The 20,093-nt window shown below is 20.7% G+C and overlaps 2 protein-coding genes across 2 annotated transcripts; one reads left to right on the top strand and one right to left on the bottom strand.

The window, feature by feature from the left end:
* Positions 1–859: 859 nt before the first annotated feature.
* LOC128953720 (cathepsin B-like) lies at positions 860–2,199 on the bottom strand. Its single transcript, XM_054299240.1, has 4 exons — positions 2,064–2,199; positions 1,799–1,997; positions 1,280–1,725; positions 860–1,203 (listed from the first exon to the last, which is right to left on the bottom strand). The coding sequence occupies exons 1-4, from the start codon at positions 2,181–2,183 to the stop codon at positions 967–969; spliced, it is 1,002 nt and encodes a 333-aa protein (XP_054155215.1). The 5' UTR covers positions 2,184–2,199; the 3' UTR covers positions 860–966.
* Positions 2,200–8,054: 5,855 nt separating this feature from the next.
* LOC128953654 (uncharacterized) lies at positions 8,055–9,372 on the top strand. The gene is made up of 2 exons (XM_054299162.1): positions 8,055–8,174; positions 8,249–9,372. Exon 2 carries the CDS (start codon positions 8,258–8,260, stop codon positions 9,335–9,337), a length of 1,080 nt encoding a protein of 359 aa, XP_054155137.1. The 5' UTR covers positions 8,055–8,174; positions 8,249–8,257; the 3' UTR covers positions 9,338–9,372.
* Positions 9,373–20,093: the final 10,721 nt, after the last annotated feature.

The following is a 20,093-nucleotide window of genomic DNA, read 5'->3' as shown; positions in this document are numbered from 1 at the left end:
CGAATYAAATATATATTTTGACAAACTTTGAGCCATAACTTCAAGAYAATGAGTTTAACTTAACATTAAATAGTATATCATTWGATAGTCAAAGTCAGATCAAWCTGTATAAACTGATGACCAGAGATACTAAGTTTTATATAATTGGTTCACAAACTAATAATGTATTAATTTATGATCAGTSAGATAATGATTGTTTTAATAATTGTGTAATCAAAGCTAATGTTCCCCAAATGTACAGCTAAGTCAACCTAAACCACTTMATGAATATTGTRGTAATAKTGTGGGACTTAGTAGTTGTAGTTTACGTGAAATAATTGACTGGAAARTAAAGCGAATACCCRTTGGGTAYTACCAAAACCACAACACAATAAAATATCAAATTAAATGAAAACTTTTAAAATAWAAGACAGTGTYGTGTTAATAATATTAAACAGTTTAGAAGTTAAGATATATTATAATAATAACAGTAATGGCAAAAATCTAGTTTTTACAATAGTTAAGTTTTTATTATATAAATATCATTTAGTGATTACTTGTAATTTTTTGATATTTATTTTTGAAACAATCAGTTATAATAGCCAAATAAATTAATTTTTYTCTTAAAATATATTTTCACTATATATTATATATATATATTCACTATATATTTAAATAAATATGATTGATAAAGTATTATCTTTATTTTTTAGACTAATATTCTAAAGTAGTTTTTTAATCATTTCCATAATTTAATATATTTATATTGTTATATTATTACAATTTGTAATTTACAAATCTGTGACTATTTTTTAAATTATTAAATACTTTAYTTAAATATTGACTTATTTTTAAATTATAATAACAATTCAAATAAATATGATAAATTTATTAATAATTTTTAATGTAATAGGAAWTACAATTATTTTRAATACTGTATTACATAATATTATAAAATATGTAACAAATTATTAAATTGCAAAATATTTAGACTTTAGGTAATCCGGCATTTATTCTGCTCTCAAATCCGCACTCATTATTACCTCTTCGGACTTTGAAGAAGCCTTTTTCACCCCAGTCTTCATTCCATGAGTTGGCCACAAGCCAGTAGTCTTCACCGTTATCAACGCCCCAACCGACGATTTTGACGGCATGTCCACCGGCAGCGTCACCGGTCACGTGATGATAGACACCTGATTTATAGGTCAGGAAATCTTCATAAACCTATTAAATTAAACATTTAATTAGTTTATTATAATTTATACTATAATATACAAATTATTTGTATAGTAATACAAACCGTGAAACCGGCACTAACGGGTCCATTGGTCATAATTTCTGTTTGTATAGCTTTTGCAGTTCTGGATACAGCGTATGCTTTTGAACCGTAGTGTTTGTCGTGAGTATAGCTAACATTATAGCCGGTTCTACACTCCTCGTGACATTCGGGTGTTTCCACAATTGTTTTACTGCACGGCGGGTAGTGGCCAGTTGTGTGATGTTCGCACGCGGCTATAGAATAGGGTTGACAACCCTTTTTGCTTTGATAAAGACCACCACTTACGAGACCATCGCTTACGTAGTATTCCCACGCGCTCTCAGGCATACCACCGTTACAGCCGAAGCCACACGAGTCACAACAGGCCAACAGGTTCTCTGCCGATATCTCCACCTGTTGTTTGGCTTCCGATGCGACACATATGCGGTCAGAGATGGCTTCAACCACTGCAAAAGCCCAACACGAACCTAATGTTATTGATTTAAAATAATAATATCTTTTTACTTATTAATCATTAATTAATAGATTATCAATACTGACCACAAGATCCCTGATCTCTGATCTCTTTAATACTTTGACATTTTGGCCATTTATCTCTGGAATCAAATGATTCGGGTATTTCTATGTTTTCATAGTCTGGTTCCGGTTGTGTCTCAAGTATTTGTTCTTCGAGTGGCAAAACACCTAATTTGACCTTAAGATCATCCAATTTAAAGTCATTGTCGTAATATTTGCCAGCCTTTAACAAACAATTAATATTATAAATATTTTCAGTGTTATTGTTATTYAGTTAAGTAATACTAACTGTCCACGAGTTTTGAACTTTGTTGATATAATCTATCATTTGATCCACATTTTGGTGTTTAGTCGGTGTTTGCAATGAAACACCAATTAAGATGTTAACTATAATAATATTAAACAACATTTTTTAAAATTATAATATTTATAAAATTAATACTTAAAAATAAAACTATATTTATATCCAGATCTACTTATATGACATTTAGAAAACTTACCCCATATGTTGAATAATCATTATATTGTTATCATAATTAATTTACTTAACCTTGGTTAATTATTTTATTTTAAAATTCTTAATTAATATTGTGATTAAACATTAATAATTATATACTGTATGTTATAAATATTTGTTTTACAATTTATCATTTTTTAACTATATTGAAGTACTTAAATGATATATTTGTAAATGTATACTGTATCAATTTATAAAAAACAACAATTTTGTATTTGTAAATTAAAACATTTTTATGATAATAAAAACAATTAATTCTATAAAAAAATTTAAGTWATATTTAATCAACAATTTTCAATATAGTTATAATTTTAAAAATAGTTTTAAATATTTGTATTAAACTTTGAACACAAATATGCCGATACTTTTATCCCACTATTTCTAATTGTATATCATATACACCGACAGCATATCCATAAATATACTGTACATTAACTTTTAACATTTATTTTTGTTTAACAATTTATAATTAAATACATTGACAAAACATATACTGTAAACACATATACATAGATATATTAATACAATGCAAAATCAAACAATAAACTATAATTTATGTTAAACTGACCCCACTATATGTTAATCAATTGATAGCTATTTTTGTATAAAAATGAGATGACAACCAGTGATCGGTTTAACTYCAGTTATTGCATATCAAATATACTGTACACACATTATACTGTATTTTGATTTTAAAAGTTTTTATTAAATAAAATAATTTTTTTAATTCAAATAAGTTTKAATAAATTAATGATAACTATTCAAACAAATAAACTACAGTCTAATTTGACATATATATATATATATATATATATATATATATATATATATTATATAATTTTCTAAAAATTTCATACAATTTTAAATAATACTATCAATAATTATTGAATACAATTATAGTACTAAATATAGTGTATTCATAAAACTAAATAATTGATAATACAATATATTTAATATTTTATATAACATTTACATTTAGTAAAATTTATTAAATTAGTAAAAGTTAATAAAACAGTTGAGCAATAATTAGGAAATATTAAATATATATAAAACCTTTTGCTTTTGTTATAATCAAATATTAAACAAAACAGATAAACATATTGTATATTATAAGTATTGTACAGTACTATACAAATAACTTTTGTAACACAATTTATACGATATCTTTCAATAATCTGTTACATATTTTATATGCAGTATTAATATTGACAAATAATTTTCATTATAACATTGAAAATAAGTACATGTGTCATAAATAAATTCACAATAATATTAATAATAACATTTTTACAATAATGATATAAAGTATAGAAAAATTAATTTTAAGCAAATATCGATAAAGTAAACCATTAGATATGATTAACTATAAATTTATTAACAAATAAATTATTATTGTTAGGATATTATGCAATATTTATGACTAAGTATAATAAATATCATAAATTTTTATCAAATATCATTTTATAGATCACTACTACTTTTGATATAATAAGTTAAAATTAGTAAATAATAATTATTATAGTAAAAAATAATAGTAGACTATAAAAATAATAATGTTTTAAGTTGTAATTACTATATATTAATAATTACAATATTTTTAAAATATAGTAAATATGTCTTATATTATAATTATTTTATTAGCATTTATTTTTCAGTTTAATTTTGCAATTAGCGATGTCTGTCCCGATAAAAGTGTTATAAATCCGTGTAYGTGTCATATCATCGACAGTAAACGTGATATTATTTGTGAAGATATTGAAAAGTCAATTGATTTAATAAATATTTTTAATAAATTAAGCGAAAACATTGGTGACAAACATTTTGGTACATTTACTCTACAATTCATTGAAATTGAGAAATTGCCGAAAAATATGTTCAAAGAAATAACATTTGAAAAAATAAAATTATTATATTTGCGAAATAAGGACATTGTTATCGATAAAAATGCATTCAGTGGTCAACAAAATACAGTAAAAAACGTAGAAATTAAAAATGATAAAATTGGTTTAAAATTACAAACTTTATTACCGGTTATTAAAACATTAAAATCATTGAAATCATTGATAATTTCTGATTTTTCTGGAGTTTCATTAGATGCTAACAGTTTTGGTTCAACTGATTTGATTGAATTGGAGATTCTTGACTTAAAGTTATTTAATGATATCAAAGCTATCGGTGCCAATGTCTTCAAAGGATTGACATCCTTGAAGACACTGAGCATTGATGGGACTAATCCGTTGCAGTCATCAATAGGCTCGCATGCATTTGCCTTATCAGCCAAACAACAATTGGTAACCGATATTACTCTAACTATAGATCCCTTTATAGACGAAGCACTGACTAACAATAGTTTTGCTGGTATTGAACGACCCGTTAGACTAACATTGAGACATCAAACTTATTATTTAAATGAAATAATTTTCTCCAAATTTTTTCAAACAAATATTTTAAACACTTTAAATGCGACAATAAATTGTGATAATTGCAAAAATTATTGGATTAGTGATGATATATATAAAGATCAAGTAAATAGTATTGTTTGTTATAATGGAGACTCAATTTATAGTGACAACAGTTTCAAACAATGTAAACATGAGAGCGKTTCGACACCAARCAGTCAACACAACTATTTTATATCATCTGAAATCTATTTTATTAATTTTATCGCTACTATAATTAGTTTGTTWTATATATTAAGGTTTTAAAAAAATATTAATTAATAATAATCTATAAAAATAAAATTAGCCTATTTTATAAGTGAATTTAAATTTATTTTGTTTTGATATATAATATAATATATTGCTATAATAAATTATATTTTAATAATATGTCTAATAATAAATATAAGAATAACAATTAAATACATTTAYATAAACCTKGTCAACTCCTGTTATTATATCTTATCATAACTTACTATTACTTTAGTATTTATTTAGTTTAAAACTTTAGTTTGTAATCTAWTGATATAAAACGTAACAAAAATATTAATTAAAAATATATGATCATAAACATAATAAATATTTAATTGTTTAATATTAAGTAATATAAATAAATATTAGTGTTTATTATACCATATATGATAAGAATAGTCTTTTTATAAAAACATTTTGATATAACAAATATACTGTACTTAAAGTTATGACATTTTTCCAAAAGATTTTTTTAAATTTCAGTAATAAAATTCTTTAATTTTTTGAAAATATTAAAAATATTTTATTTTCATTCCATAAAATTAAAATAGAAAATATTTTTTATATTACAATAAAAAAAGCATAAAAACTAAACCACTTGAGAAAGTAAGAACATGAMATGACATTGACATTAGATAAAAATATTTAATATAAATAATAATAGTTATATGTTTTTACTTAAACAAAATYTTTATCAYAAATATATTTTGTTTATTAGATATGTTGTCCACTATAGCGATGATTATCAATAGTTAATGAATTTATTATGGCTTTCCTTTCTTTCAAATGTTTAGTTGATTTATAAAAAAACTAATACTTTATAGAATTCAAAGTTTAAGACTTCAAAAGCACTAATTAATACAATTAACTGATTTCAGAGTCGGATAATGTCTTGAAAACATTAGCTTATAATTTATGAGTAAGTGTTTCATCAATAATATGTCCACCAATGGACTATTGATGACAACAGTCTAAATATGATGATCTGATTGGTAGCTATTGGAGTCATGAACGTCGATATGATTCAGTATAAAATCAACTGTTAATGAGATCCAGTTTTTAAGAGATCCACTCATTTGATGTACTTTTATATGTTTTCTCTATTGAATATACTGTATTATTAGTTATCTAATGATAATTTTTTTGTATTTCAACCATTTATTTTAATCAAACAAAGTTTACATATTTAATCAAATCAAGTGCCCATTGACTGCCAAAAAACTATRAACACCTAAGACTAGTGTGCACTGGAACTCGACTGCATCAACAAAACTACAGTACAATGTATTATACAATAATAATAACTATAAAACTAAATATAACTGTATTATACAAATATAACAAATATAATTAGGAAAATTGTCTTAACTCTAATTGTATTAAACAGCGAGTTCTAAATTTTAGGGAACATAATAAATGTTAAATTTTTTATTATATGACAATATTATATTGATTATACAGTACTTTATTATATACTGCATAATAATAATAATAATATTTATTACTAGATATATGATAATAAATTTGATAAATACAACAATAAAATAATATTATGTTTAAAATATTAGGGTGTATTTGTCAATTATAGAATAACTTTTATTATCATATTTTCTAATAATACTATTATGTTATATATAGTAGATTACAAAATAAACATTTAATTAATTATATTTTTACTATTACCTTAAATACTAAAAATCTAAAAAGCGATGCTAAATATTGATATAAACTTTTTATACTCTAAAATTGTAACACAAAGTCCTAATATATTAATCATATTATTAAATAAAGTGTTTTTTAGTAAAATAGCAAATATTTAATCAATGATAATAATACAGGAAAAACAATTATACTATAATTTGCAAATTATATATTTATTTGTTAATCATTTAGAAGAATACAAACTGACATCTTATGATCTAAACTTCATAATCTAAACTATTGTCTTCACTTAACAATCATGTAATTGCTTATTGCAAATGTAATAATTATTATTTTACACAAATATGCATTAAAAATAATTTATGTAATTTGATTTAACTTTTATAATAAACTATATATACATATAAAATAGGACAATATGGGACAAATGTTTCAATTTACACATACATGTAGTAATAATCAATAGATATTCAAAAATTTAAATAAACAAAATTAATTGCAATAACTGTAGAAATGATTGATTGATTTATAGTCAACGAATACTTTACATGTCGTATACATTAAGTATAATAAAAGACAAGTCATTTACGAGTCGTTTTGCAATATTTGTGAACAAAGTCCATAAAAGCACAAAAATTATGCTTTAAGTGTAAAACAAACTAAATATATATTATTTAATATTATATAATTTTTATTTAGATTATATTATAATAAAATATGTCTTAAATTATTTATATAGTAATCTAAATATTATAGATTTAATATATTATATTTATTTACGTCAATTCATTATATTTATAGTTCCTAAACGTTTATGTTAAAATTATTTTAAAACTATTTTATTTTATTAAAATTACTTTATGCTAAAAATTAATTAAAGATATAATTTAATTAAAAATTTAAATCAGTTATATTATATAAAAATTATTTATCATTTTTTAATAAAAGAAAATCAATTCAATATTAGAATAATTAATATCTATATAAATAAGGATATAATTTAATAGTTTCTAATTAAAAAATTATATGGTTTTGTTATTATCTTTAGTTTAATCAATCTATTCATTCAATATATATTTTATGTTACATAACAATACAGTTTCAAAAGTAACACTTAATCTTATCAAATATTTTATTGAGCTTTTATAAAAAACAAATCTATTGGTAATATTTTAKTTACAATGCTTACCTGATTACTTTACAATACTTGCAATATAAAATGTCATTTAATTAAAATAAACCATTAACTCAAGTATTATTAATAATAAAAATATAGATAAAATATTTTTTGATTCAATTGCAATAAATGAGTCATAATGTGTGTAATATATTTATTAACTTACTTATCAATCATATAATGTTAACAAAATTATATATATATATAAACTAATGTACAAATATTTTCAAATATAATTTAAATTAAAAAAAATTATAGTTAAGAAATTAAAAAAACGTTATTGTGATATTTATTAAATTTACTAATTTGACTTAAACTAATTTATTGTTTTTTATTATTAAAAACTTATTACATGTAAGTATTATTTAATGTTTTAAAAATTATTCGTAAATATTTTACTAATATTAGAATTGTGTCTATTTTTTTAGAAATTCATTATGTTATTCATTATTATTTTTGTAACATTATTTCAATACGGTTTGATGTTTGCAAATTGTCCCGATATTGGCGATATTCAACCTTGCTCATGTGATAAGGATAGTAAAAATATTACATGCAAACTTAATAATGAGGAAATACCAGATTTGAAAGCCATGTTTGCTACCATTGACAGTAAAATAGTTGACGGGAATAAAAATTTTCCAAGTTTTTCACTAATCAATGTTAAATTACCTAAATTACCGGAAAAATTGTTTAGTGGTTTAAAATTTGATCAAGTTAATTTAGTTGGAATCACATTCACCGATAATACTAATCGAATTGATCCGAAAGTATTTGATGGACAACAAGATTCAGTAAAACAACTAAAATTAGTTTTGAATGATATAACAGTTGATGAAATTAAATCTGCGATTAATAATTTGCAATCATTGGAAACTTTGCACATATATGACGTCAAACAATTGAATTTACAAGAAAATACTTTCGAAAATTTACCAAAACTTACAAATGTTTACTTAGAAAATGTTGAAATTCAAACAATCAAAGAAAATGCTTTCAAAAGTTTAGATGCTTTACAACTGTTATCAATGCGCACCTGTAGTTTTAATAAAGTATCTGCCCGTGCATTTGCCCTGGGTCAAGCCAACCATGATACTACTATTGAATTTAATTTTAATAAGAAATTCAATGTACCAAATATTGATGACAAATGTTTTGACAAAATTGAACGATCGGTTACTATATTATATGAAAATCAATTAAGTGTTGTATCAAATACTCATCCTATTTTGGATGAAAACATTTTCACTACACTTTTAAAACAATCAAAAGAAAACAAAATTGTGGCCAAAATTGATTGTAATAATTGTGGAAAYATGTGGTTAATTAATGAACAGTGGAAATCACAAATTGATGGCACTGTCTGTACAGATGGTAATACTATCTATAAGTCATATTTGCGATTATGTGACCAAACAACTACTCCTAGTAATGCTTTTAATATAAAATCTAATAATTTGTTTGTTAGTATAATATTTGCTTTTAGTTTATTTTTCTATTTAAGTTTAATTCATTAATTGAATTAATTTTWATAATTTACTATAAATATTTGTAATATTCTATAAARRAATATATCTATATTTTGATATAATAATTATATTTTTCATTAATATATTAAGTTATTTATAAATAGTTAATAAAGTAATTTTATATTTACAATGTTGTACAGTATAACAATATTAAATATTAATATTACAAATATTTTTTTGAAATTTAAAATATATAAAAATTATAAATATTAAAATATTTTGTTTGTGATTTAATTTTTGTTGACAGTGTTACTGATATATTGATATAATGAATATTATTATAAATTTAAAAAATAAGAAATACTTATATCACGATATTTATGTCAATTTGTAAAATATAATAATCCTAATAATATAACTAAATTAGATTTTTAACATAACTGAAACATTATTTGTTATAATGATGATTCATTTACTTATAATAATATTTTAATGATAAAACAAAAATATATTAATTTATAATTTATGTAATATTATTGTGTAAATAACTTTATATAATTTTAATGTTGACACTAACTATATTTAATTTGATTTCATTGACAATGTAATTAATGTTTTAATTTTGACACCATTTAGTCATTTATAATAATAAATAAATTAATCTAAGATTACATGAATTTGTTTATAAATAACACAATTAAAAGCAATTTGATTTAAACAAACTAATTTTATTTATATACAGTAATATCAATATTATAAAATTATTTTATTATAATTTTTCTATTATATAAACACAATACGTAATAACATAAGGTGTTATTAAAGTATTAAGTTTTATGTAATTTAAGTTTTTAAATAAAATATTTATTATATTGTGTTATATAATTATAGTTGTAATAAAAATTCATCTTTAATGATAATAATATTTTATTGTTGATATTGTCATAAATAAATTTTTGTATGGTTTAGTTTCATAATTATGTAATTAATTAAATGTTTTCATGAAAAATTATCATAAAACTATCTCATTTAAAAAGACATTTTCAATTAAGTTTCATTTAATGTATACATTCAAAGACAAAACAATGAGGTAAAGGAAAACATTAAATTAAAAAAAAACTCATAAATCAATCTTGATTTTGATTTTTGCAATTTTTAGTCTAATAATTGCAATTATAAGAAACAATAAATATATTTTAAAATTTTTAAAAATTTTTATAATAAAAGATATTATAAATTAAAATTAATAAAAGTTTAATATTTTGAAATATGTATGAGATAATGGAATTGAGTTAATGTAAAATTATAGTATTTTTAGTCTAATTTCATGTGAATTTTAAAATATACTTGCAAAAAATAAGCTATTGAAAAAAATAATTTCATTATTAATAATATCATTTATAAAAATGAAGTCTTTAATTATTTTATAATTTTGTTAATAGAAATAAATTCTATATTTGTATTAAAACATTTTATCAATTTGTTTTATTTATATAGAATTTTAGATATTAATTAACCTATTTTTTATTTTTTGAAAAAATGTCTAGTTTTTCAATAATTTTATTTTTATGTTTAAAACTTTTATAAATATAAAAAATTTAATAATTGTGACTTAAATAGCAAGTTAGAATTTACAAAATTTAAAATTAACATTGATTAATTAGTTTTTAAGATATTCAATATTTTCTTGTATAATATATCATTGTAATGTCTAGTACTGTATACATTGTATATTTATAAATAAAATAATAATATTTTTATTAATAATAAAAAGAGTACAATTTTTATTATTTTATTGTTAAAAAGTTTTTACTCGCTACTATTATAACAATAGATTATTATTTAATATATTGTTTAAAGTTTATTTAAGTATAATAATTATGATTTTTTGTTTTAGAAAATTAGTAAATTTTAAATCTTAGTAAGTAAATAACAAAATTGTAAATAATTTATAACGGGACAAATATCATCAGCGTTCCTACCGTTACCAATAGCACATAACAAAGTCGATTTTGTTATGTGCGATATTAAACACATTTAAATTTATTAAAATTTATATTATATTTAATTATATTTGATATTATTGTCTAATTTCGTATTAATTATATGTTTATTAATATTATGTTTTGTTGTTTAAAATGCATTATAATTTATTATTAATTTTGTAAATAAGTTTAATTTAATTATTATTATGTTTAATAGCTGTAATAAGCAATACATGTAAATCATTAACTATCTCATTATATATTATCAATAAATGAGAAGCTCAGGCTAGCAATAGCTAGTCTAGGAGGGGCTTCCAGGCTCTCATAAACATTGACTACTTATTAATAGTAAACCTTAGGTGTAACGAAGTTTGGCCATAATTCTGTGAACGCAGACAAGCCATTCCTAGTTCCGATACAAGGACTTCCGATACTAAATACCGATATATAAGCGCAGTTACCAGTGACTAGAGCCCCGAATGGGCCATTCATATATACTGTGACGTAATAAATAAACCCTACAAATATACCGTAACTCATAAATAGTCTTCTAATAGCAACCCATTGATAAATTACGTCACAGTTCTCTATCAAATATACCCCGCATTGCTTATTGCTTCGTAAAGTTCTACTTTATGGGCATTTGACGGGTAAGCACTCATATATGCCCGTCACAAATTAAATATTCAAAATCATTTTAATAACTAATATAATGATTATTGTTATATTAATATATAATTGTATATGAAATTTAATTAATATTTATTTGTTTATTAATGAAATTTATTATTATAATCATAATAATTTTTCTAACAATATTTCAAAATGTTTTAATTACACGATGTCCTAGCTCAATTTCAGTTTGCATATGTTATCCAAAATCACCTAATATTATATGTCTTATAAAACAGGCCACTCTTCAATATAAAGTCAATACTCGATAAAATCAATGAATAATTAATTGATGATCAAAATAAAACATTTGAAAGTTTTTCATTAATAAATGTAAAATTATATGATTTACCCGAAAAATTCTTTAGAAAATTAAATTTTGAAGAAATCGATTTAATTGGACAAACATTACATAAAATGAATGATCAAATTCATCCAAAAAACATTTGACGGATAACAAGATTCACTCAAACCATTGAAATTTGTTTTGCAAGACATTACTAGTCATCAAATACTACTAACCATTGATGGCATAAAATCATTGGAAACGTTAAGAATATACGATTCAATGCAAATTAATTTACAAAACAAACCATAACAAAATTAAACCATTAATTACTTTACAAACTGATATCTATTTAGTTTCAATACAAGACTTTAGTTTAGAAAAGAGTTTAAATATTTAGACAAAACAACATTCACTACATTTCTAAGACAATCCAAATAAAACAAAATTGTGTCCAAAATTTATTGCTATAATTGAGAAGCGAAAATCAAAAACCACTTATAAACTCATGACTCTTATCATAATTAGTACTAATCCTTAAACAACTGAAAAACTTTCTTAATCTCTATCACTTGATTTCAAATATTTTTACAAATAGTTTAATTCAAAATTTATAACACATTTTCATTCATATTTTTAAAAAATTAATTAAAATTAACTACAAAATTTAATAAAAGTTTAATTAAAATTAATTAATTATTATATAAAATAGTTATTAACAAAATTTAAATATGATTCAATTTTTTTATTATGTTTTTGTATATTATGAATACTTCGTTTAATGTTAACAACATTAAGCATTTAAATAAAATAACTAATAGATAACAATTAGTTAATTTAATTGAAAATGAAAAACAAAAAAGAAATGAGAAAAAATAGGCGACAAAATCCAATTTGTCATAAAAAATGAAAATAAACTCAAACGTCAATCGGTAAGTGTTTAATAAAAACAAAATTAACTATAAATTATTTAATTTATTAACTAACTAATAAATAATACTAATTTATTTTATTTTTTAAGGAAAATAAATATATTGCAAGTAATGGAAAAGTAGTAGGAAAAATTAATTTCAAATTTATTGAAAAATGCTGCAAAAGATTAAAATGTTTTAAAAATTTAATGAAAATCAACAAAAAGAAATATTCAATAGGTAATGTATTATTATTATTTATTTATTAATTGCTATTTATTTATTTACTTCTATTATATATTTATTAATTATTATTATTTATTTATTTACTTTTATTATTTATTTATTAAATAATATTATTTATTTATTAATTATTTATTTATTAATTATCATTTATTTTTTATTATTAAAGGTTTTGGAATTTAATGGATTATGAAAAATAAAATTATATGTAAAGTAATGGTCAAAAAATACAGTAATAACCCAAACTCCCCACGAAATAATATTTGGATTTATTTAATTAAAAATGAGTATAATTATAAAATAACTATATTTAGATTTTATATTAAATTTATTAAATAATAAAATAAAGAATATTACAAAATAATAATAATTTAACTGATTTAAAAGGTACTCATAAAAACAAGAAAAAATAGATAAAAATATTTTTAATAACAATTTATTTCCTATTATACCCTCACATACTAAAAGTAAAAAATTATATTTTATAATAATGAGATCTTTAACAAAATTATATAATGTATATTTAGATTTCATAAAAACAAATAAAAAATAATTAGTAGAACTTTAGTTACTAACTTTTTCAAAAATAATTATAATATTAAATTTAAAAAACCTAAAACTGATCAGTGTGATGAATATATTAATAAATCTAAAAATAATAGTTTAATTACCGATGAAAATTATGAAAATCATAAATCATCAGATTTAAAATATAAGAATTTAAGATAGTTTTAAAATTTAATTATGGGCAAAATAAACCATTACCTTATTTAACAGTATCAGATGTTTTTTATAAGAGATGGTTTTTTTATATTTAATATACATATTTATAATTATAACTTATATTATATATAATATTGAAGGTAAATATCCTTAAATTGCTAATAGTTTTAGTTCTAATATTTATAGTTTTAAATATGTTACATAATAATTTTATTAAAGAGTATTTTTATCTGATAATACATGTGCACAAAATAAAAATTTGTGCATGGTAAAGTTTTGTTCTTATATTTCAATTAAATTTAATATTATTTTAACATCTATATCCAGTTAAAGGTCATAGTTTTTGTAGGTGTGATAGTAATTTTGGTATAATAAGTAAAAAATGTAAAAATAAAAAATCCTAATGAATATATTAATTTAATTAAAGATAGTAATTTTATAACAATAGAATCTGAAGTATATAATATTAATAATTTTTTAAATAATTTTTTTTGTGAAAAAAGAACAAGTTCATATATCCGTTTTGTAAATTTTTATTTTATCCTAATGGTGATATTTTATTATATGATAATTATTTTGATGATAATGTTGTTAAAACTAATTTACTTAAATCAAATTTAGATTATATTAAAGTATCAAAAATTGATACTAATTTATTATTAAAAAATGTCGGTATATCTAAAGAAAAATATAATGATTTATTAAGTTTATTAAAATACTTAGATATTGATAATCAAAATTTTTATATAAATTATTTTAAAGAAATTAATTGTAATTTTAATAATGATTGTACATCTGATAGTAATGATAATTAAAATTGTAGTTTATTAAAAATAAATAATTATTTAAAAATTTTTATTTTTTGTTTTATTACATTATTAATGTTTATTGTAAATTTTGGCTTTTTATAAATGAGTGTAAATATTTATGTGGTTTTTGACGGTGGTGACTGAATTGCCCACTGCTATGCCCACTGCCCACTGTTTCTGCCCACTGTTTCTGCCCACTGCTCTGCCCACTGCCCAATTTTTTTAAAATTATTTTTTTGCTAAAATTTAATATTTTTTTTATTAATTTTTATATTTTATTATATTTTTAGAAATTTTGCCTATTTTCCTAGGAATTTATACGGGAATTTATGGGAACATTATGAAATTTACATAGGTATATTCGAGAATTTCTCTTGACCCCTTGATTTTGGATTTTTTCTGAAAAAATTGTTTAAAATGTAATAAGTCTATACCCCCTATACACCCCAAAAACAGAGCAGTGGGCAGAAACAGTGGGCAAAAACAGTTAGCAGAAACAGTGGGCAAAAACAGTGGGCAAAAACAGTGGGCAAAAACAGTGGGCAAAAACAGGGCAAAAACAGTGGGCAGAAACAGTGGGCAGTGGGCAGAGCAGTGGGCAATTCAGTCACCACCGTTTTTTGACTTTCGTTTGGCAATTGTGGAATCATGTGGTTAATCGATGAACAATGAAAATCACCAATTGATGGCACTGTATGTACAAATGGTTTTACTATAGAAGTCATATTTCCAATGGTGTTATAGTAGTAATGCTTTAATTAAAAAAGATTATTTATTTCATGTATTATTTTCTTTTTTTATTTATTTAATGTCAATTATTTATAAATATTGTTAGTAATTTACATTATTAATGCATCGTTATATATTTAATTTTATTAATATGTGTACTAATTTTATTATAATTATAATAAAATCAGCAACTATAAAATTTATTATTATAATATACAGTTATTATTAAGTTAAAATTAATGTATTTTTTTTATTTTATTATTTAAAGTAAGTTTAAAAATATTTAAGTAACTGTAAGTTATATAGTAAAATAGTTAATTTAAAAAATTAAGCAATAAATTAAATGTCTTAAAATTTTTATTTATATTATCTATTAATTTAAATTAATTATTTTGTTTTTTCACTTTTAGATTATAACTATTAGATAAAAATATAATTATAATATATTTTATATAAAATAATAAATTAATATAATAATAACAAGTTACAACGATTTTTATAAAATCGTTTGTTTATTATTTTATTTTTTATAAGGCTTTAATGACGTTTACAGCAGTAAATTAAAGTTTAAAAACAATTATAATAACCATAACAATTGATATCTATTAATATAGATATATGAATTTATATTAATAATAATCTCGAACTCCTGAAAGGAGTACGTATATGTATTTTAAAAGTCTGTCTGTCCCACGAGGACATAGGTTCGAATCCACTTTCTGCAAAAATTTTTTAATTTTTTTGATTTTTTTTCTTTTTTAAGTTTATTTTTCTAGAAATTGGAGAAATGGTAGTTTATTTTGTAATACTGAATCATTTGATACCATACATAACTATAGTTGATTTTATATTATCATATTGAATTTAATTATGATTAGGAGTTTGTATGAAAATGCTTTCTAACATTCTTAACTGTTTTTTTTTATTAAAATGCAAATATTATTTTCAATTTTTATGTATCTGTAATACTAATATATTCTCATGACATTCATAATTATGAATTTATTACTATTAATATATAATTTTATAATAGATAAATTCATTTCAATTTTTGTTTTTATTGCATTTATTGGCTTACATTTTAATTAATTAATTAAAATAAATATTACAAATATAAAATTTTAAAATATGTAATTAGTTATTATAGTTAATATTTTTAATATTGAAATGTAAGTGTGTGTGTGTCTGTTGATTTTCATATTATGAATTTAGAAATTTTGTTTTCAAATTCGGTTATAACATAAAAATAATGTATAAGAGATCAGCATTAAAATTTTGTTATAACTTCGGGAACAATAAATAAAGATTTAAGTAAAAAAAAGTTGAGAATGCTAGAAAGATTACCATATAAACTGACGTCATAAAATTCTATGTTCTCACCTTAATATTTATTTATACCTTATTTATAAAAAAATAAAAAAATTAAATTTTATTTTCAAAATCAAATGTTAAATACAAAATTAATTATAATATAAATATTATAAATGTAATATGGTATATATGGTTTACAATACTTATTAAATATTTTGATTTAATTTAATACATTTTGTGCAAATATTTTTGTGTGATATCAAATGATTCAGTATAACAAAATTTACTTAACTTTAGTCATGTAGAGTATCAAAATATTGACTGACAAAATAAACAACTATAAGGATGTTGGTATCAAATGTTTCAGTATAACAAAATTTACACAACATTAATCATGAGAGGTATCAAATGATTCATTATAATAAAATAAACAACTTTATATATGTAGGGTATCAAATGACTCAGTATGACTAGATAAACTCAACAAATCATTTCTAATGATTGTGATATTCATGTTTAAATTTATTTTAATATTTATTATTTTGGCTACAATTTACTATTTGGGCCACACGGGAGGTGAGGAGGGTTATATAGGTAGATAGTACTTGATGTCTAGTATAAGCAACTAAAGCTTAAACTAATGTTTAAATTATTATTTTATAACAATGTGGGAATATATTTTATTCCATCAAAGATTGTTACTGGCAATGCTTTATAACATTTTCATTTTTTTTTGTTTATAAGTTTATATATATATATATTCTGTTAATAAAAATATTTAATTTCATTGTGTATTTCATTATTTAATCGTGTTTTGTTAATTACCATAACAATTATATAACATTATCATATATTTCTATAATAAATAATTTTTTAATATTTATTATAATGTAATATTTAATGTTATTGATATGCATGTAATGTTCAATATAATTAAATTTAYAAAATWATTTAAATATGCGATTTCTTTGTCAACTTTTAATGGGTAATTATTTTAAATACATTAATTTTATAAAAAATTAAAGTATAAAAAAAATACTTTAATTTTTTATAAAAATTTATAAAGTTTATCATTTTGTTATAGTATTTTACTAATATATTTGAAAAGTCCTCTAAATATTATATTAAACAATTATAGATAACAATTATTTTGTTTTTCTCTAAAGACAAATATATTAGTAGATTATGTATAAAATTTCATACAGATATCTGAAAAATTGTAAAAACTACGATCATTTAAAAATAACATCGATTTATTTTTCAAAAGTTAGGTCACTTAATAATTATATTATAATTAACAATTTGTTTGAGAAATTTATGACCGAAACTGGTCACCAATTAGATCAATCAAATTTTTAATTCATTATGTTTTATAAGACAATTTGTTCAATACATTTGAGAAGTATAGACTCATATTAGTGTTAAATATAGAGTATATATAGAGTATCTTGGTTAATTTTATTTTTTTCAAATGCTCTGCATAAATCAACTAAACTGTAGTAATGTGTTTAAAATACAGTATTAATTCAAACCATATTTAAGAGTATTATATTTGTATTAAAATTTTTAATTTTTTTTGCATTTATTATCCAATAATTTGTTTTTCAGTTAATTTATATACAGTACAAAGTTTTGAACATTTTTGTCAAAATTTTATGGATAATTCATATCAAATAGATTTCAGTTTCCGCAGACTTATGTCAGACAGAGAAGCTATCAATGCATTGGTTATCGGAAATATCTATTGGATTATTAATAGTGATTATAATATAGAGTTTATTGAAGATAAATATATATTGAGTGATACACTTAACAAACAATATCGGACAGCATTTTCTATTGGATATACAGATCACATCAAATATAATCAAATTGAAAATCATTTTATATGCGGCTTTGTTAAGGTATAGCTATAAATAATTATAATTTATTAAAATATAGATATATTAAATAAAATATTAAATAATATAAACACAAATATATAAATAATACAAAAAAAGTTTATATTTAATTCAATGTTGATACTCCAGGGTAAACAACAATGTCAAATTGATTGGTTAATATTCAATAGTAATGAAACATCAGATATGACAAGTGTTGATAATATTGGTTGYAATCAAACAAAATTGAATTTTGAAACCAATTTATATACAATCGTTAGTTTTATGGTCTATTACGACGATGTCATCTGTTTTCTGAGTCAAACACCAAAATCCAATGGATATCTTCGACAATACGATTGTTATAATTTTGAAGACATAGAAACACCMAAAGACTGCACTAAYGATATTAAAGATAGTCTGAGAAAACATACGGAAAGAGATTTACAACTTATGTCTGATATTTATAGCGATAGTCTTGTAATCGCCATATTTGGTCCGTTTGACTACTCATACGGTAARTATCTGTTCCTATATCTRGACGACGGAAACATCACATATTGCTGGTCAAAGTCMGATGACTTTACTAATGAAGTATTACTTTATACTTTAAATAAAATATTGTAATTAATTGTAATTTTTAAAATATTATTATTAGTGTGAAGATAATAATAAAAAACAATTGATAAGTTGTGGTCCAATACCCGTTCAGATTAAAGGTATATCAGAAATGTCTTCAAATGGGTTTCTTTGGTCTATTATTGCGTTATTAAACATAACATTAATCGCAATAGTTGTTCATTATTTTATAAAAAATAAAAACTATGAAAGCTTTTTGAATAATAAGTTCACACTATTTTATAATAAATGTTAAATAAATATTACAATAATATTTGGTTCACAGAATACAGAATCAACTAAATATGGAAATCAATTATTAATTCACAATATATACAGTAATTAACTTTAATAAAATAATGACTATTTTATATATAAACAAGTTAACTATAATTTAATATAAATTAAATTTAAATAAAACTAGATAATTATTGTAATTGTATTGTAATTAATAATTGTAAATTATTGTAGTTATTAAACTACTAAATTTATGTATATCGTATTTAAAAATAATTTTATAATTATAAACTTTATTTATAAAAAGATTTTTTTATTAATAAAATTAAAATAAATTAAATAATTAAGTTATGAACAATATTATAAAACAAATTGATATTGATATAAAATAAAACCCATA

This window comes from Oppia nitens, unplaced genomic scaffold (genome assembly GCF_028296485.1).
Source record: "Oppia nitens isolate AA-2021 unplaced genomic scaffold, nextdenovo-longstitch-racon4-pilon3 scaffold23_pilon_pilon_pilon, whole genome shotgun sequence".
Lineage (NCBI taxonomy): Eukaryota > Metazoa > Arthropoda > Arachnida > Sarcoptiformes > Oppiidae > Oppia > Oppia nitens.
This window is presented reverse-complemented; position numbering and strand designations above follow the sequence as displayed.